Raw genomic sequence first — 20570 nt, 5'->3', positions numbered from 1 at the left:
AGCATAATTATGATCTAATTCAAAGTGTTTGCAGGCGGAGCATAGTGGCCTGCAAAATAAAAAGCCACTATCCAGACTTGCAACAAAGAAGAAACATTAACAATGGAGTATTAAAAAATTATGTTTTCTGCATTACTTCATTCAAGATTATAAGACAAAAGAAGAAAATGAAAAGGCACATACTGCAATTTTCTCCAAAGCAGAAACTACCTGTGACCTCTTTTGTATTAAATGAGTTAATGCATTAACGCTTCTTCCCCTCACCCTCAGATGCCCCCTTCGGAAGCAAAATTGTGCCATCTAGTGGGAATTGGACCAAGTCTTAGCTGTGCATTCCCGATGAACATTATGGACACCCTACAGACCATCTCCACTTGAATCTTTTCACATTATACCATGGACTTTCTTGGATTCCACTTTGATCCAAAGTTCAAATCCCTCCTCTGCCACAGTTGCAGGAAGGGTCTTGTTCACCCTGCCAGGCTTAGGGCCAGAGAAGGGGAGGGGAAGTTGCTTTTTCATTTATCTGCTCAATCTGCTTTCTTCTTGGCTTTTGAGTTGATGAGAAAGGTGGAGAAAAATTATTTTCATGACTGTGACTTGGTAAATTTCAAAGACCAAAGCCATGGTGTTCCCCATGAATGAAGACCCTCCACCTGCAAAGCAGCCAGCAGCCTTGGTTTTCTGTGCTGCACAGCTACAGAGCTGGTGTATGCAGACAGCACTGTAACACAATCTCATTTCCTAGTATGCTTTTGTAACCTTAGTTAAGCAATAGGCCTAATAGAGGTTTCAGTACAATGGCTTAATCTTTGCCCTTTATGGATTAGTATATCTTTCTGCCAGAAAGCAGTTTCACTGCTTGCATTTTTTTATTTCTGTGCTGCTTGTAGTAGAGAGCCATATAATGTACAACTGCAATACTCACATTGGTCCAAGTGTTGCAAGTGACTTACATACCTATGTAATAAAACATGTAGGTGTCCCTCAGGGGCAACTGCTATTGCTGGAGTCACAACACGTGAATGAGTAACAACTCCATAACACGTTTTCAGTACAAATAAAAGTAAAGTTCACTGACCAGTCTTCAAATAATTAACAACTCTTTCCTTCACAAACACAGAAAGAAGTGACCTTTTCCATCAAGACACAAGCTGTTTTTCTCCAGCTCGAATCATCCCCTGGAATAATTGGATCAGCTCTGCCCACCAGCACACCTTTTGTCTTCTATGAAACAACATGGAAAGGAATCTTAAGAATGTTTTGGTCATTTCTTTCGGATTTTTATTCCTCTTTACTGCTTACGGAGGACTCCAAAGTCTACAGGTAAGTGGGAATCTCCCATTGGTTAGCAGGACAGTTGGCCTGGAAGGGCATCAGAACAGTTGGCAGTAGGAAACACATCCATCTTTCCATGTCTCTGTGAGCAAGATATGCACAAGATTTTCTATGAGGTGGGTTAGGACATTAACTTGCTGCAGGTTAGTATTCCTCACTCAGATTCATAGTATTTACTAAATATTTTATTCTAGTGTTTCTCAAATAGCTTGAATGCTTGTGGCATAATACTTCTTCAGATTCACAAAGTTGTTTGAATAAAAACAAATTTACCTGAGATTTTGCTCAAAAGAAGATACTGAAAAATGGAAAACAAATTCAGTTTCTGGAAAGGGGTTTTTTTAATATTTCTAAATTGCTATGGGTTTATAATTATTATTATTATCGTACGTCATTATAAAATAATAAAAATGTATGCCCAAACCATTAAATAATTTAAGTATAAAATAATATAGTAATTACTGGGATCATAAAAGATACTATTTTAAATGAAAGGCAGTTGTGGTTTGTAGTGGCATTAACATCCTAAGACACAGTAGCAGAGATGACTTTCTAAAATGACTTGAGCACTCAGGATACCATTATAGCACATTTGTTTAACCAAAATGAAAGACTGAGGGTTACTGTTGCTGTCCATGAATACTTCAGAGTAGATAAACACAAGGAGAAACTTCTCAGACTAGAAGACTCTGTTGGCCTCATTTCTAGTAAATGGATATAAACTACTCATAAGTAACTTTAGGCAGGATATTAACATATGACCATGATCAACTGGATTGGATTTTCCCACTGGAGTGGGAATCTGTATGCCTTAAAGGTGGAACTTGACACATAACATGATGCACTTATTTACAATAGCAAGAGGTTGATCTTATTTCAGGAAGAGGTCCTTGCTAGTTCTGTAACTCTCTCTTCTCTTCTGGAACATCTTCTCATTGCTGACTTTGTCAAATTCTGAGTTCAGAGAAGTTATGCAAAAATATCCCCAAAACTGGATGGACATGTGAGTTGGGGAGACTAATGAGGCAGGGGAAGATAAACCCAAGAAGCTACAAGTCAGTCCCACCATCTGAAATGATGCACACTCAGGTTAAGTGCTGGAACATTAAAAATTTTCATTATTCATTTCAATTTTCCACTACCCAGACCCCCCAGAGAAACCCCGCACAATAACAATTAAGCTAATCATATGGTTTTGGAGGCCTGGCTTCTAATTTTTGGAAGCTATATCTGACAAAACCAGGCACGTGATATGTCAGAAATAAGACCTCTGAGATCAGGAAGCCTCTCTGACAGTTTACAAAACAACCGTTCCGATTCTCAAATACTTTGACACTGCTCAGCAGGGAAGCCCCTGACCTCATATCCCTGGTGCCTGTTTCTCACCAAGGTTGCTGTACGACTGTCACCATGGTCCTGCATGGCCAGACTGCACAGCCACTGCAGGGCTTGAAGGTGTTCTGTCAAGTACCAACAGCTTCACTCTCCTCCAGCACTCTCCAGTGCCAGCCCCTCAGCATCCAGTCCCTCTTCTGGTCACAGTTATTTTGATGCAGCCCAGGATGTGATTGGCCTTCTGGGTTGTGAGCATACGCTGTTGCTCATGTCCAGCTTTTCATCCACAAGAATCCTCAAGTCCTTCCCTGCAGGGCTAGTCTCAATGAGTTCTTCTCCCAGTCTGTGCTTATGATTGGGATTGCCCCAACCCAGGTGCACCTTGCACTTGGACTAGTTGAACGTCATTAGATTCACACAGGTCCACTTTTCAAGCTTGTCCAGGTCTCCCAACTTGATCTTCTCATTTCAACTTTAACAGTATCAAGACAAGAACTACTTTGAGCATAAAACTGTAACACCTGGTTAGATCAGTTATTGCTCCCTTGTCAAAATGCGGCTGAATCAATTACCTCCAACTACAAAGGGCTGCTGTGAGCATATTAGGATATCGAACCTTGACCTCTGAAGAATTTAGAAGTTATCAGACCTGTACTTTAAAGCAAAGAATCTTCTACTGTTGCTAAGTCAGGCCTTACAATGCAGATCTGAGGATATTCCTGCCTGCCTGAGGGCAACGATGATGATGAAGGACCTGGAGGGGAAGGAGCATCTGAGGGTCACTTGGTCACTCCACAGCCTGGAGAAGAGGAGACTGAGGGGAGACCTCATTGCAGTCACAACTTCCTTATGAGAGGAAGAGGAGGGGCAGGCACTGATCTCTTCTCTGTGGTGATCAGTGACAGGACCTGAGGGAATGGCCTGAAGTTGTGCCAGGGGGTGTTTATGTTGGATATTGGAAAAAGGTTCTTCATCCAAAGGGTGGTTGGGCACTGGAACAGGCTCCCCAGGGAAGTGGTCACAGCACCAGCCTGACAGAGTTCAAGAAGCATTTGGATGATATTCTGAGGCACATGATGTTACTCTCGGGGATAGTCCTGTGCAGGGCTAAGAGTTGGACTCAATGATCCTTGTGGGTCCCTTCCAACTCAGGATATTCTGTGATTCTGTAAACAAGTGAGGGCCAGGAAAAGAAACTATCCTTCATTTAACTTGCTTTCAAAGAGAAACTCAAAAAAATTGCATCAAATCTAAGGTCTGACTTATTGAAGCTTTGAATCTGAGCAATCCTCAACTGATTTTGTGTCGTATTTTCATAACTGTTCTATCATTGTGAGGAAAACCATAAATCCATAATCAGATTGCTATGGGGAAAGGAGACAGTAACACCCAGCCCCAGATGCTGCATCTCTCCATTTCTACCTGAAGCCACTCTCTGTACACCATAATAATATGTGCCTGTGATAAAATTTGTCTCATTCACTGTTTTTGTCCATGCAGAGCAGTCTCAACTCAGAAGAAGGCCTGGGTGTTGCTTCCCTAAGCATTCTCTATGCTGCGCTCATCTTATCGTCTATGTTCCTCCCTCCAATCCTCATCAAGAAGCTGGGCTGCAAGTGGACCATTGCAATCTCTATGTGCTGCTACATTGCATTCTCCTTAGGGAACTTCTATGCTAGCTGGTACAATTTAAATACTTTAACTCTGTCTACTGTGTTTGAACAAAATAAGTAAGGGCAAAATTCTGGCTTCTTTTTCTTCTCAATTCCTACTCTACCTCTGTGTTGCATATTAGAAGGTTGGATGCAAAAGTGCTACCTGCAAGAAATAGAGATAAATAAATCCAGTAGCAGGTGAACCAAGAGATGAAAATGTGCAAAAAGTCAGAATGAATACATCGTTCACCCATCTGAAGTTGCTTCTCTAACTCATGTTTGTAGCAGAGATTCCCCTTTGGGAAAAAAATTAGAAATTTCATTTAAAAGCCAAATTACTTTTAGGACTGTTTTTGAAAAGATTGAAAGGAAGGCTATCTTCTAGCCAGTAGTCCTGGCAGAAGAGGACCACAGGAAGAGGGTAGCTCTTGCCTTGCCTTTTCAGAGGTGGATGAACAACTTCCACTCTCCAGAGACAGGGATTGCAGCTCTTTGGAGGAAAGTTGTTGTGATCCATCTTCTGAAGTGCAGGTACAATTTAATTCTCAGTTAGAAGAAGATAAGGCACATGAGCAAAGACCTAGCCAGCCTAGCTTAGGCCTAGTCCCTGACAGAGCTGGGAGTGCTTGCACATCCCAAACTTCGTAAGACTGGCCTTTTCTGGATTCCATGTAAGAGATTTATTGTGTCATACAAAGGATAAATCTATTTCTTTGATGTCTATTTTTGCCTCTGAATCTTAGGACAAATTATCATTATGCTAATGGACAACAGCTATGCTAAATAAAGTGTTCTTTGGCAGGTACACACTAATCCCTACATCTGTGATCCTGGGCTTAGGAGGAGCACCACTCTGGTCTGCCAAATGCACTTACCTCACCATTGCTGGCACTTCTTATGCTGAGAAAGCAGGAAAAAATGCAAAAGACATTATCAACCAATATTTTGGGGTCTTCTTTCTGGTATTTCAGTCCTCTGGCATCTGGGGAAATCTTATCTCATCCTTGATATTTAGCCAATCTTCCACCAAAGGTAAAATATATTTTAAAATTTTGGCACTTCTTTCTATAAATTTCAGCTAGATAGATAAAAGGTAAATTTCTGCAACTGAGCTTCCATAGGCAGTGGAAATAGGCACTTCAGATGTGAGTTAGCTCATCTGAAGATAGATGTATGAAATAGATGGGCTGCTTTGCTCTCTGAAAGTGTCTATTTTCTATCAACTCTTTGTCAGCCATAAAAAGCGTTCAGACAAATAGCTCAAAAATAGATGTCTATTGAATTCTGATTTAATTCCACCCCTGTGTTGTAAAGCATGGATAGGCTTCTGGAAGTGACAGTTTTTCACATCTAATTTCTATTTAAAGTGGATAAAAACAAAAGGCAAGACATGAAGCAACCTTTTCGCAAAGTTTGTAGTACTGAATTAGTATGCTTTCAAACATTCAAGAGTAGTCAAGCTGATGCTGGTGCTTGCTGAAAATGAGTGCTCTACAGAACTGTCAAGAAGAAATAGCAGTAGCTGTTGGCAGGAGTCTGTGTGCCCAGGCTCCTCTGCTGTATTTCAGGCTCAGACAGCAGATGCCGATGTAGCTTGAAGAAATCACTCAACAGCAGTGCCCTCATTTCCCATGCATGTAATTGGTGTCAGCTTTAAACGGGTAGTTGTGAAGATAAATTAATACTTGGATGCCACCTTAGAGATTCAAAATGCTACGATATATTATCATTGCAGTCTCCTGTGCATTCCTTATCCTGTCAAAGTCATAACAGGGACTTTCCATATACATTCTACTATAAGTAGCAGGAAGTTACCTCTCTTCCCTGGCTCAATTAAGCAGAGTATTCAAACAGGTACTAGTTTAAAACTAAATATCAGGGAGCTGGCATCGGGTTTTAATCTTTGAATCCTTGGCTTTATGGCAAAGTAGTTGTCACAAGGTGTGATACTTTTGGAGAATCAGGCTTCCTTTAAACCCAAATAACTACAGATGAAACACCATTAGAGCAGAATGCTAACGAACTGCTTTCAAAGTGCAGTGGAGCCCTGCTGACCTGATCACTGAGCCACGTGATATCTCGGGAGGGACTGTCTGTTCTGATTTCGCTTGCAGGGCAGAGGCTGTGGTGCAGCTGTGGGGTCTGCACAGACTGCAACCATTTTACTCTCCTCTGCCTCACAGCACACATAATTTTAATAAGAGGACTAAACCTCTACTTTTTTTGTCATGTAAATCCCATCCTAGTTTTACATCTGAGGATATTCCTCCAAATTGTAAAGAATTTCTTTTACTTATTTTTTTAATCAATTGTATAGAATTTCAGAAAATGCAGTGTTCCTGGGAGATGTGCTGTGAACAGCTCTCAAAGTCAAAGGCCTTGCATATCTTCACAACAGTGATGAGCAGTTATACCATAAGCTTCTCTGCTGTGCCTTCTCAGTGAGACTCAGCTTTAATCCAGAGGGAGCTTCTTTGCAGAGGTGAGAGAGTAAGCATCTCCAACCTCTTCCATATTTTAATCTCCTCTGACATTGCAACAAAGGTATCTATCCATACTGTTCATATACTTAAAATGTACAATTTCACTGAGCAGTCAGAAAGATATAGCATTTGTCTTCAGAATCAAAATGCATAGAATTCAGACATATACCTACACTTGATAAATTGCCTGCATCACTGCATCCAGAGGAAGCAAGGCAAAGTTACACCATGAAGCAATACTACAACAGAAGACAGTACTCAGGGTAAATTACAAGTCATGCTTTCTCACTCATCAATATTGCAGCCTTAATTCCAGAGAAACAGTGCAAACCCTGCCTTGCACCTTCCATATCACTAATTGCATGTGCATCTTCAGATGATTCATGAACACATGAAAAACTTGTTTTACACATTTCCACACTTCACTTATGTGACTCATCTTTTCCATATGTTAATTTTGCTGAGGGTCTGATTGTCCAATTTTTGCTGAAGGTCTATAGCATTAGCCAGTGGCTATAATAAGGTAATGATTTTCTTTACGTTATTAAATTTTATCTGATGTTAAACCTAAAGTTGTTTATGAAACTAGTTGAACAGCTGATTCACATTGCAGCAGCTTTGATTGCAAGCAATGAGGAAAACCACACTAAACATAGTTATGCAATAACCTTAATTGAAAAATTACAGATCAACTCTTATTTAAGGACTCAGCCAAGGTACAAGTGTACTGCCCTTTATTGTGCTTGGACCAATGACAAATTCTGCAGTGAAAGCATTAAAATAATTGTATGGCTTTTTGATCATCCTTCTCCACTACACATCTTATTCAGGCTTACACTTTGAATTAGTATTTATTCTTTATCAAGAGGAAGTAGGCATGGTGTCATGGTGACACACAGTATGTGTGAGCACATGTGTGTGGCTTTGATGTATGACCGGCACAACACTGGTAAGATTGAACAAAGCAAAGGTCTTACTCCAAACCCTGCCTAACTGATCTAGTTTAAGGTATGTTCTCAGAAACTTATAAAGCCAGTAATAAAATAATAAATCCAGGAAAAGCAGGCTTCTTGGAAGACTGCATTACTGGGTAGTAGTAATTTGAATTTATAAAATAAAAAGATGTCTTGAAGTGGTTTCTGTTCCTATAACATATACAGACATTATCTGGAGAGGGTTAATGTGCAATGGCTGTAAGAACTGTGGACCATCAGTTCAGTGGCAGTGTAAACTAAGGGACCTGTTTCATGGGGTGTTATGACTAAGATGTAGCGATATGCACTGGAACTTTGAATACTGCAAATTGAGCTTGCATTCAGATTTTAACCTTTAATTTTAGCCCTTATCTCCATGCAACCATCAGTTCAGTGTTAAGTCGGAAGCTACTGCTTCTGTTAAATCAAATATTTGTGTGTTAAACTGGGATTCTGAAGTTAATAATTTCTAGTCAGGAAGGATTTGAAATGGGGACCAATCACTGAGCACTGGATTCCCATCTCTTTATATCCTTATGTATAGTGTGCAGTTATCTGATCTCTTCACTGACCTGCCTTTCTTTTGGTTCTTACTGAATTAGTGGAAATCTCAGAAGAAGACCTGGCATGCTGTGGAGCATACAACTGCCTGGCTGATACCACTAACACCACTGATTCAGCGAAACCCTCCCACTCCTTAATCTACACACTGCTAGGTGTTTACACTGGTAAGTAATACACACAATCTATAAGCAATATCACTGAAGGGAATTTAGTACTTCTGAAATCTAGCATGACTTTGCAGATTAAGTTTCTGACTTTCTTCTTCAATCCAATTTGCTAAAAGGAAATAAGATATGTGAGACCTGTAAACAACTCCTTTCTAGTTTCAAATGTTTTATGCCAGAGCTGTATAATTTTTTATCTAAAGGAGTAAGACATTCTTTAAATTTTTTACCTGAAATAAATTTGAAGCCCAGTGTGGTAACCCCCTAGTTTCACCAAAAGTCAGTGTTCCTCTACAGACTAGACTCAAAAGTATGCCCACATTGCAATTACAGGATTACAGCAGCTTATCCACTTATGCATGAGATGGTTTTAAATTCACTATTGTCAGGACCAGTAATAGTGATCTAGATATTGATGGCATAGGGCAAATTTATATGCATGCGGAGGTCCAAGATGGTAAGAGCAGCCCAGATAGCAGTACTTGAACTCACCAACTTCTAGTCAGGTGGGGATGCCTATCAGAACTGATTGGTGTCCTACCATATATAAAGAAGTTTTAGCACAAGAACTACATTGTATTTAGAGATGGACTTGAACCACAGCTCCCAGAACAAGCAGTCATTTGAGGGAAGGTTTTTGGATCCCTGCTGACACTTCACAACTGCAGTCAACTCTTAGTTGCGCTGCTTGAATACCTTGGTGTGAAAGGCAAAGTTGAAGAGAAGCAGTAGGCAAATTGGCATTTGCTAATTTGCTCCCATTTACTAAATACGGCTGCTAAAGACCTCCCTTGCATAAGGCTAGAAAAGAATCAAAGACAGGGAAGGCTGATGCCATCAAAAATTGGAAAGACAAATAGATGTGCCGAGATTCATTGAGTGAGGAAATTTCAAAAAGTATCCAGCTCAAAACAAGTTATCCTCTGGATAAAAGAAAGTATTTGGCAAGGCAATATGCCACCTTGACTCCATTAAAATATCTTCACAGTCTCTGAACATAGATGTATTCTCTGTGCTGAGACAGATGCATGGAATTTATTATATGCTCCAACAGAGTGCATGTGATCTACACAGAGCCGGCTCTCATGGGACAAGGGCACTGCAGCAAACCCTTCCTCTTTCCCCAGCCTCCATTCCTAATTGGTGAGAAAATGTAAAGAATATCCCCCCATTTCCCTTCCAGAGTGTACTGGAGCTGATGACTTTCTGCTAAAGGCAAGTTTGTCTCACAAGTTTAAATTTAAATTTGATGACTAACATATACAGTGCTCCCTTAGGCTTTGCTCATGTAAAATGAATGCAACCTTGCTGTCTACTGACCCCACATCAGTAGGGTTTCATTTTTCTTTTAAGCTTTTAATAAAAGATATGTCTTTTCCCACCTCAAGGGAAAGCAAATAGCTAAATATTTCATCCACAGACATTTTTAAATGTGTCCTCTATTTGGTGGCTGAATACATATTTTGCCCAGCTTGGGTGGAGACAATACTAGCGTAGTCTTTGTTGTTGAGTTTTCTCAAGGACTGTGAATGTTTTTACTTACATTCATACCAACCAATCTTAAGCCATGTCATTATCTCCTCTAATTGCTCTTGATTCATTTGACATATTTGTTAGAATATTTTTCCTGAAAGTGTGGATTCCCTGCTCTCGCTCATATAAGTCCTGCAATTAGCCCATATGTACTAATAAACACCCTGGCAGAACCAGCAATTACATCATGAAGAGTTTACAGCTCAGCCTCTGTAGGGAACCAGGACACTGGAGAATACAATTTCATTCAAGGAGACATGGAAGAAAAATAATAAACAACAAAAAATTGAGGCAGTTTATTGTAAATCTGCTGATGCATTTGAACATTAAAAGTTCACAGAAGAGACAGTAGCCATGCACATAACATAGGAGCACATTAAACAGACAATGTGGATGGGAAGAGGTGCCTGGTTCTCCTCTTACTCTGAACTCTACTTGTTTCCATGGATGGAATTCTAGTCAGCATAAGTAAGAGAGGAAACGTAATCATGCCCTACATTCATAATGAAGCAATCAATTGTGAATCTATGGCTGTTTCATGTATAATATGAGACAAGTTTATCTTCTCGGTAACATGAAAAAATTGTATTGGTTCACTACACAAGCAACAAATCATTTTCTGATTAACTACCTTATGTATTCTTTCATATGGTGCTTCTGCTAGGAAGTAACTTCAATCTTTTTCAAGTTAGCTAAAATTGCTCACCATCATCATCAAAACAGCGCATATTCCATACTCGAAGCATTGTTCTGAGCTGAAACGAAAAAAAAAAAAGGAAAAGAAAAAGCACAACATATACTGAGATCCAAGACAGCATTTATTTTTCTTTCCATGTATTCGAAAGAAGATCCCCCCTAGCCAGGAAAAACTTGGCACTAGAAGTGAATATTCCTCTCTCATGTTGATTTAAAGGCTTTTGATAGCTCCCGAGGGAGCTGTTCCTGGCCAACTCCCCATCCCCGCGCCCCTGGATTGCCCTGGAAGGGTGAGCCATCACCCTCTGCGGCCGTGCAGCTGGCCCGGCGGCTGTCACAACAGGACAGTCACAGTTAAGCTGAGGGGATTTGTGAGGTGTGCAGCTGTATGCAGAAGATGTGAATGTAGATCAGGCCTTCTTGTTTATACAGAAATGGCCTTTACACCGAAACGGAATCAGAGGCATCTGCCAAAGTATCCCACAGAGAGCTAAGCATTAAGTCAGAACAATAACAGCAGCAAGCAACTTCCCATCATTCTTCCAGCATTCCTCAGTTTTTCATGAACTTTTTGTTTTGTTTTGTTTTGTTTTGTTTTGCAGCTAGTGGTGTGCTAGCTGTGTTGCTGATTATTATATTTCTGGACCAGATCAAATCTGATCAAGCAGAGACTGAGAAAGAAAAACTAGAGATACCATCTTTTTGGTCTACATTCCTAGCAACTTTCCAGCATCTTAAAGATAAAAGGCAGTGTCTTCTAATCCCTCTGACAATGTACAGTGGGTTTGAACAGGGATTTCTTTCTGGTGACTATACAAAGGTGTGGATGAGAACGGAAATCTATTTCTGTCTGACTTTTTTTTGTGTCTTTGCGTCTTACTATTGCATCTGAATCTATATTTACATGTTAAATGAAGATGTTTTCAATGGTGATTTGTGGATTGCTAAATTACTGCTTACTTCTGCTTGAATGAACTCTGAGTGGCATCTTCAAAGAGTAGAGGCCAGCAGTAAATATGTCCCTTGGAACAGCCTCAAAAAGAGTGCAGTAGAGAGCTTAACTCACCAGTGGAGGCCACAGCAGAGAGCTACAGGTTCAAACTCTTCAGCTTGTTGTAAATAACAAACTGGGAGAAAAGCCAGAATCCAGCAAAGCTTTTATATCTTCCTTCCTTCTGGTTTCCCTAGAGTTTGTATAAGTGCAAGTCAGCACACATATCATGTATTTTATTTTGACAACCTTTACGGTAAGAGAGCAAGTCCTCAACATGGCTGGCTGAAAGCCCTCACCAGTCACTAGTGCAATAGGTCCAAACCCTGATGGATTGAAATGATTAAAACCACCTCTGCTCCTCCAGTTTCTCTACAAATCAAGACACACAGCAGGTGTGTTCTCCATGCATTTGTTGAAAAAAAACCTGAAGAAAGGGAGAAATCTTCCTGAGCTGCTTCTTTGATGCTTAAGGTTTCAAACCTTGCATCAAAGAAGATGGAAGAGTACACTTGCTGCTATGTTGTAACGGATTGAAAGAGACACTCCATGATCACCTCCACAGGTCATATGCTCTTATAGATGAGGTCCTCTTCATTTCTTGGGAGCTGCTCTGTAATGACCATAGTTTCAACTGTCAATTTTCACCTCTTGGGCTATGAAGGGAATGGCAAAAATTTTCTAATGCTACTTCCAGGAGTTTTATTTATAGCATGCAGTGCTCTGATTTGTTCTGCTTGTTGTTACTCTGTTTGCATGGCATCAGTCTGACTGGGACCTGGGTTAGGTGTATTGCTACTGAAGACCAACTATATGAATACACCAGGGACTTGTCAGCAAACTCTCCAGCTCTGCTCCTTTGATCTTGTCCATGCTATTTACCAAATACTCAGGCTAAGACCTTTGAACTTTAGGTGTGTATTTTCATGGAAGATAATGTAGCACCACTGTCTCTTCTCTTCCAGGCATACGTGACCTGTGCGCTAGGGATACAGTACGTTGGCTACGTGATGATCTGCTTTGCAGCTGTTAATTCCCTCTGCTCTCTGCTCTTCGGAAAGATCTCTCAGTTCACGGGTAGAAAACTTCTATTTGCATTAGGTATGTGAGTGTTTCTTGAATGACTGATCACCTCATGTAATAGATCGAAACCAGTGCTCCACCCCTTGCACCCCATGCACAGGGGGGTAACTTGCTGTCAGCTATCGATTAATACCAAAGCCAGTCTGGAGGCAAACTTCACAAACTTCATTCATGAGAAGAGAGGCAGCACAGTTCACAATTAAGCACTGAATTGAAGTCTTTGCGTTACATCACTTTGCTGGTGATGTAAGTTCACCATGCTTTTGAGGGTATTATCTATGCAGAAAGTGCCCAATAGTCTCGATGCTTTATAGCTCTAATGCAGCCAGTGATAAATGATCTTAATGCAGAATTTGAGAATTGCACTATAACAGTCAAGGATTTCTCCACTGGGCTGAAAAATCCTCACCTTTATGGAGTGAAAGAAAATCACTGTTGATCTGAGTCTTGGGGAATGGTAAATTTGGAAATTTCAGCAGAATTTCAGGAAAATTTTTAAAGGTTTGCCTGGTGCCATTTCTACTGCTTGTTCTAGTAGGGAGAAAAATAAAGTCATATGCCAGAGTGTCAGGCTAGAATAACTTAAGGACTTGTGTATGGGACGGTAATTTTCATTGTACCTTGAGAAGAAATTTGCATATTTAAGAAAGACCAAAAACCACCAAACCCTCTAGATATCCTTAATTGTTTCCTCTGGTCCTGAATGGAAATCTCATTTAAGGACTAGACAAGGAGAGCAAAAGGGTTTTTGCACTCCCTTCCCACATGCCTCACATGGTGAGTGCAAGTCTTTCAGCAGCCCCTTCTCCTACTCAGTGGCAGTTCGTGTCCTTTGGTCTAACAGCCATGCCAGCGCTGAGGATCTCTCAGCTCAGGACACTGCTCAGAACTATGAACTGAAGACTCTCAAAGGCCTGCATTGTCTTGTATTTCATGTGATATCAACTCAGTCAGCACAAATCTCAAAGAACCAGAAAGATTTTAAGACTGCCTTGTGCTCTAGTTGTAAGAAGAATAAAAAAGCATTATCTATCACTATCTGTCCTGTATATAATTGCATCTATATTTCTCTTCTTTCTTTCTAAATCAACAGCCACAGTTACAAACACCGCCTGTATAATAGCACTACTGCTGTGGAAACCTCATCCTAAGCAGCTCGCTGTGTTTTTTGTATTCCCTGCTCTTTGGGGCCTATCTGATGCTGTTTGGCAAACACAAACTAATGGTAAGTCCTGTTGGCAATGAAATGTATTCTCTTGAGATATTAGAATCTGCATGTTTGCATCTGTAAAACAATGCATGCATAAAAATGATAATGGCATTAAGACAGCATCTAAAAGAAATATGTTGAATCATGGGAAAGTAGAAGAAATAAGAGCACATTTGGAATAAGTAAGAAAAATACTCATAAAACAAATTTTTCCAAGATGAAGAGAGAAGAATACTGCAGCAGATGATAATGAGTATTCAAAATAAATATTCTGGAGGAGTATTTCAAAGAAAATTAGAAACTTAGAAGAATTATACATTTAGTCTGTCTTTTACAATAAAGGAGAGCGCTCTGGGTAAAAAATCAACTCAAAGCTCAACAAAAGAAGAAGGAAATTAGCTGTTAGGAGTTACTAGAAAAAAAATTGAAGGAGAAAACTACAGAAAGAAACATTATACAAGCAAGTAAATCCATACAGTTCTGATTCACTCCATTTCAAAAATTATAATCCAATGTGATAAGACATAAGAAAGCAATAAAACAGAGCTGAATCATGGGAGACTTCCACTTGAAGGAAGCCTAACAAGCTAGAGGTCTTTAGCCTGGACAAGTGATAAGTACAGAAACCAGTTGGTAAGGTCATTAAGAATATGGAGAAGGTGATTAGAAATTCACTGTTTCTCTTAAAAACAGAATTAGTGTCACCAGATGAAGTTATCAGACAGAAGCCTTTGTAGAAATCAAACCATTTTTCACCCAATGCATAATCAAAGTATAGAATTCATTGCCAAAAATATTTTTCAGTTGGAATTACATCACTTCAGGGGAAAATGTTCTTTGGGGCTATTAAAGGCTGGTGGTCCAGAAGAAATCTCCAGTTCAGAATGTCCCTACGTCTTTGATTGCCAGAGTCGGAAAGACTTTTGGGGGGAAATATCACTGTATTCTTGCCTCATTTCTTACGCTCTTAACCCAGAAGCCTGTTACTGAAAGTACGCCATTGGACTTCTAATCTCATGCATTAGGTTTATTCTTACAGTCTTTTATATTCTGCTTTGTGACACAGTGCAATTAATTATTATGTACTGACAGTTCATATAATGAGCTGATACAAACTGACTTCTGTAAGGGATTGTTTAAACTTATCCCTTAATGAAAACAAAAGGAAGTTCTCTTACAGACCCTAAAGCCAGACTCTCAAGTGCTGGAGAGGGCAAGAAAGAGTTATAGTCTGTGATGACTTGAAGTAAAGCCTGCTCATGACTGTCAGTTACAGTCTTTTTAAATCAATGCCATAGTCTGGGTCAGTAAGACAGTTAAATGATCTCCCTTCTGCTCCTGTATTTTACCTCTTATTTCATCAATATTGTTTTCCTCTATCTCAAATTCATATTTAGCAGATACCATAGGAATATACATGTAGCAGAACTAGCTCCTCTGGGCACACATCAGGTTATGTGTCTCGGCCTCCCTCCCTTTGGTGCCTTTGCTTGTTTCAGGAGTTAAGATGATTTCACCCACTAGATAAACTGTCATGAGAGAGCCAAAGGGAAAACACAGCAGTCCATTGCCCAGCACTGACAGTGCACTCCTTTCAAGCATGTGTAGAATCCCTGCCTCTACACACAAGGAAGCAAGCAGCCAGCAGCTCCAGCTCCAGCTCATATCCCCTAGAGGAGAGCTTGCACTTACATCAAGGGACACCCTCTCATCATCTCTCATCGCAACCCAGAGCCTTGTGCCTTAGGGAAAAATTTTAAATCAGTGCATTCATTACTCAGGTTCATGAAAGGACAACATCAGTGAGGATTTGCTTTCTCTGAAGTAAAACTGTTCATTCATTTCCTGCTTCTTCAGCCACAATCTTTCTTACTGCTCACTAAGCTTCTTCTCAACACTCTTGAGAGCCATATCTTAGTCTTCCACTGGGCTAAAAGACCTGCCCTTTGTTCTGTTTCTGTCTTTTCCAGAAAGTCTTGCTTCAGACAATGGGCTTCTTTCAGAATCACAGAAGAGTTAGGGTTGGAAGGGACCCCTGGACATCAGCTGGTCCAAACCCATTGCTCATGCAGGGCCACCCAGGCACAGCCACTTACTTAGGATCATGTCCAGACAGCTTTTGGTTATTTCCAGGGAGAGAGACTCCACACTCTCTCTGGACAGTCTGTGCCAGTGCTCACCATCACAGTAAAATATTTTTCCTGACGTTCAGAGGAAACCTCTGGTATTTCAGTTTGTGCCAATCGCCTCTTGTCCATTTTTCTTGCACATCAGTGAAAAAAGCTGGACTCCATCATCTTTGTACCCTCTCTTCAAGGATATACATACATTTGAGATGTCCTCAGTAAGGACATCTCCTCAGTAAGGTCCCTGCACACCTGATAAAGATGTACCTGAAGCCCTCATTAGGAAAAAAAGGGGTAGGTACAGAGGCCCTAAGTATTAGAGAAGGTGTCTGGGAAGCGGCTGTAGTTCCCAAACCCCCAGATGAGACATAGGCAGTTTCATGCTTATTTAATGGTGAGTGAGCTCTGGAGCTATGTGACAAGACATACGCTCTATTACTGCACTGTAACAGGTCATGTCCATTCCTAGATTCCTACAGGATACTAGCGAAAATTTCACCTGTGTTTTAGCTTGGAAAAAAAACATATGTTCCTTTTCCTTACATAATGTCTTTTTTTTTTTTTTTGTCAGTACCTTATTCAGCTGTTTCACAGCTCCCAGTTATAAAATTGTACAGAGTTTGCTTTGTCATGTTGTCACAGTGAAATGCTGAGTGATAACATGAAACCTTAACAGAGAGGTGCAGTGACATTAACTCACAATGCTGCATCCCAGAACAGGATCTTTTGTTTGACATATCCACTTGGGGCTAAATGTCTTCTCCCCTTCATCAGTTTTATATAGATATACATCACATGAGAAATTCCCAGCATCAAAGGTCGTAAGACCTCCAAAACAGCATTGGTGACTAGGGTCTGTGCTATTTCCCTTGGTAAGCTCCCATGACTGCTGATAGGGCTTCAATAGATTAACCAGTGAATACATGCAATGGCATTGTGCCACATTCTTAAGGCATTCTCTGGTAATCAAAGATGGCTCACTTTGTGCTGCTGTGAATAGTTAATACTCGAGTACCCCCTAGAGGATATGTAGGCTTATGGTGGATGAATCACTTCACCTTATAAAGGCTTCCTAACATGTTTTCATTTATGTATGGACACTCTAATTTATTTCCAATAAAAGCTGCTTCATTTCAGAGCATGTAGTGCCCTTTCTTGTTTAACTTGAGCACGGATGCTATTATTACCCATTGACAATTTCACTTCTGGTATAACAATTGTGTAGCACAGAGCTGTCAGGTAGATTACAGTAAAATCAAGTTCTTTACAGGCTGATGTGCATCTTCAGAAAGGATATGAATGAGTCTAAAGAGTTTATAAACCTGGGCTCAAATAATTTTCAGCAGTCCTGTCATATACACATGCCTACTACAACCAGGGGAAGGAGTAGGAAAACCAGCAGTGGTAAACAGGCAGGATAATTGCCATGGAAGTGAACTGTAAAAATGCAGACCTAGCAGCCTCTCTACTCAGCCAGCCCAGCAGGTCCTGGTGAAGTTTCAGCCAGGCAATTTGCACCACACTGCACTTGACAGTGTTTGTGATGAGGACAAATATTTAGGTTTGGGGCAAAACCACCATTGTGCTCCTATGTAACTGCTAGCTAATAGCACATGTGTATCCTGAAAATGAGGGCTTCCCGGCCAGGTCAGCCCTTCCTATAGCTGAACTTTGGACTAGATCCTCACTCAATTCTCCCATTGTTTTGGTTGAAAAAGAAGGCTTCAAAATAGCAAGGGAAAACATGTACCAGCTGAAAGCTAGAATCTTAACATATAGAACTGTCATGGCATCAGAAACCTTCCTATGTTAAACTCTCCTCACTAATCACTTTCCAGAAGATAACGCTGGGCATATCAAGGAAGTTTTATGAACAACTTGCACTTTTTTGTTTATTAGGCAAAACTATGAAGGATTATCGTATAATTCATGCTACGCTCCACTCAGCCAGTTTAATGAACTAAGTACATCTTGTGATGATGGACTTATCCAGATTTTCCATCATGTGTAAATTGAAAGAGTTCAGTAAATGTCCTCTTGAAGTCATCAGGATTCAGTAGGTTTTTACATACAGATGAAGTCTCCCCCTACCTAACAAAACTGAAGGGATAGTTGAGTCTACCCAGACTTTAAGAGAACTTTGTACTCCACTGTGCCTTTTGGCTAAATGTACATATTTCAAACAGATATGATGTTAGAGAAGTGGATGAGAAGAGTCAAGGTTCATGATATTCCTCTCTTCCCTCCCTGCACACCATAGTTGAGTCAGAGGAAATGCCCCCTTCTTTATCACAACTGATGCTAACTCAGCACCCAGAGGAAAGCAAGGTCTCCCCCCTTTCCTGTCTGCTCCACTAGTCAGACCTGGAGACTGAGAATCCTACCCTGACTCCCACTTGTGGGTGTGCAACTGACCAAAGTCAGTGGGATCTTCCCAGTGAACACAACTGCATTAGAATGATCTGTTTAACTAAGTCTCTATGTCAAGCAAGTTTTCCAGCTGCTGCCCAGGGGTTCTGTGTGCATCAAGGATATTCTATTTGCCAAACCATCCAGGAGCTGAAAACCTGGTTATCTCAGAGGTGCAAATCTTCCCTGCATACTAAATTTGAGCCCAATTGTAGCAGTTTTCTCAGCTTTCTGATTTAAGTGTTTTGGGTCAGTTTATTTCTCTCAACTTGGCACATATGAATAGCAGGCATTACCACCACCGGCAACACTGTGTGAGCCTCACCTGGGGGCTCCCTGAGGCTGAGTTCTGGTGAAAACAAGGGCCACGCATTTTACACGAACAGTCTCTGCATGTTCTCAGGCAGGTGAAAGAAATAGTTTGAAGAAAAGTCAACAGTGCATGCAGGGTACAATCAAGTTCTTCCCCAAACTGGTGACGTATTGGAGCATCTTAGTCCCTGAGGACCATGTTGTCCCTAATCAAAACTGCCTGTTCTGTGAAAGCCTGCAAGGACTTGGTATGACCTTCTCAATAGTTATACATGGAGACCCTACAATGTCAAAAGCCAGTTCTGGACATCTCCTCTTCCTCCTTACTTACTTGTTCATCAGTGCAAGAACCTTCATTTTTGTGCCTTATATTTTGAAAAATAAACTTCCTGGCATCTCACTTCAATAGAGTCCATTCTTCCTTTCTCATGTTTTCATTCCCTTTTATCTGATATTCTCTATTTTGTCTGGTTGGCTCTATTATTTCACTTATAATAATTCACAGAGGCACAAAAATTTTTTAAGACAAAGTTTGTATTTTCCTTTCTCTGACATGTATGAGGGAGGGTCTGTCTTCCCCATTACAATCTATTTATTCCCTTTGCAGAAAATACATGGTAGCAGGCTTAATCTTCACAAGCCATGTCCTTCCTTCCTTCCTTCCAGGACTCTATGGCATTTTATTTGAGAAACACAAGGAGGCTGCCTTTGCAAATTACCGTCTCTGGGAATCACTTGGATTTGTCATCGCCTTTGGTTATAGCACCAAATTGCAAGTTTACATCAAACTGTACATTTTATTGTCTGTGCTTGTGTTGTCTGTGGTGACATATGGAGCAGTTGAATGCCTTGAGGCTAAGAGCTCCCCTGGGACACCTACTGCTACGAAGAAGGAAAATGGAGGACCCCTGACCCAAGAAACACACATGTAATCCAACAGGGTCAGAGTGATAGAGGCAAAGCAAACAAACTGGCCAGTTCCTAAGTCTCCAAGGGCATTCCAATATGTATTGCCTCCAGAAAGATGGTAATGGAACAGATTTCAAGGCCAATATAATACAAATGTCTTAAAAGTAAAAATCTCTTTTGACGTCTCAGCTTTATAAGGGAAGACTGTCTGACTTCACCCTTTCATGCAGATGACTAAATAAATGTTGTGTATTTTTTTAATTAATAAAGTCTTAATAAATGTAAACCAAACTCTTAAAGTCCTCATATTTTTATTTCTGTGGATAAGACCTAGTACCATAGCTTTACAATGAAACCTAAAATACTCACATGTGGAATGAGAAGATAAGAGCAACTGGTGTTGCTCAGCTGATTGCAGACAACACACATCTTTTCTTACAAAGATTTACGTTATTCTTATGCTGCATTCTTTAACACCTGCCGTAAATAACATCAACTTATAAACTGGCTATATCTACACATCATATCTTCACACCTCATAATCCACTGACCACTGAGTCCACCAGCTTGTCTCAGGTCAGCAGACAGCTGTGCTTCTGTCCATGTCATCCCTCTATCCCAGATCTCTTTCTCCTTTGGTTTTCCTGTCTCCAATTTTTCTGTCACCAGTTGCAGCAACTTCATCCTAAAAGAGGTGCCTTCCACATAACCAAATACTTCAGTTATTATGACCTTCCCCACTTTCTAATCCATCTTTCCCAGACAGAGCTGTCTTTGAGATGAGCAGC

The 20570-nt window shown here is 40.4% G+C and overlaps 1 protein-coding gene across 1 annotated transcript; it reads left to right on the top strand.

Moving 5' to 3' along the window:
- The first annotated feature begins 1211 nt into the window (after positions 1-1211).
- Positions 1212-19823, top strand: UNC93A (unc-93 homolog A). The gene is made up of 8 exons (XM_027712085.2): positions 1212-1326; positions 4174-4355; positions 5131-5360; positions 8388-8513; positions 11345-11562; positions 12699-12834; positions 13910-14041; positions 19540-19823. The coding sequence occupies exons 1-8, from the start codon at positions 1240-1242 to the stop codon at positions 19803-19805; spliced, it is 1377 nt and encodes a 458-aa protein (XP_027567886.1). The 5' UTR covers positions 1212-1239; the 3' UTR covers positions 19806-19823.
- Positions 19824-20570: the final 747 nt, after the last annotated feature.

The sequence above is a fragment of the Pipra filicauda genome, unplaced genomic scaffold (assembly GCF_003945595.2).
Source record: "Pipra filicauda isolate LSUMZ 115617 unplaced genomic scaffold, ASM394559v2 scaffold16_size7369187_pilon, whole genome shotgun sequence".
NCBI classification, from domain to species: Eukaryota; Metazoa; Chordata; class Aves; order Passeriformes; family Pipridae; genus Pipra; species Pipra filicauda.
Note: the sequence above shows the minus strand (reverse complement) of the source record. Positions and strands in the feature narration are given on the sequence as shown.

Excerpts from the sequence above, each read along its gene's own strand:
- UNC93A (XM_027712085.2), top strand. The coding sequence starts at position 1,240 with ATGGAAAGGAATCTTAAGAATGTTTTGGTCATTTCTTTCGGATTTTTA. Across the intron at positions 1,327-4,173 it reads GAGGACTCCAAAGTCTACAG|AGCAGTCTCAACTCAGAAGA; the intron begins GTAAGTGGGAAT and ends TTGTCCATGCAG. Across the intron at positions 14,042-19,539 it reads TTGGCAAACACAAACTAATG|GACTCTATGGCATTTTATTT; the intron begins GTAAGTCCTGTT and ends CCTTCCTTCCAG.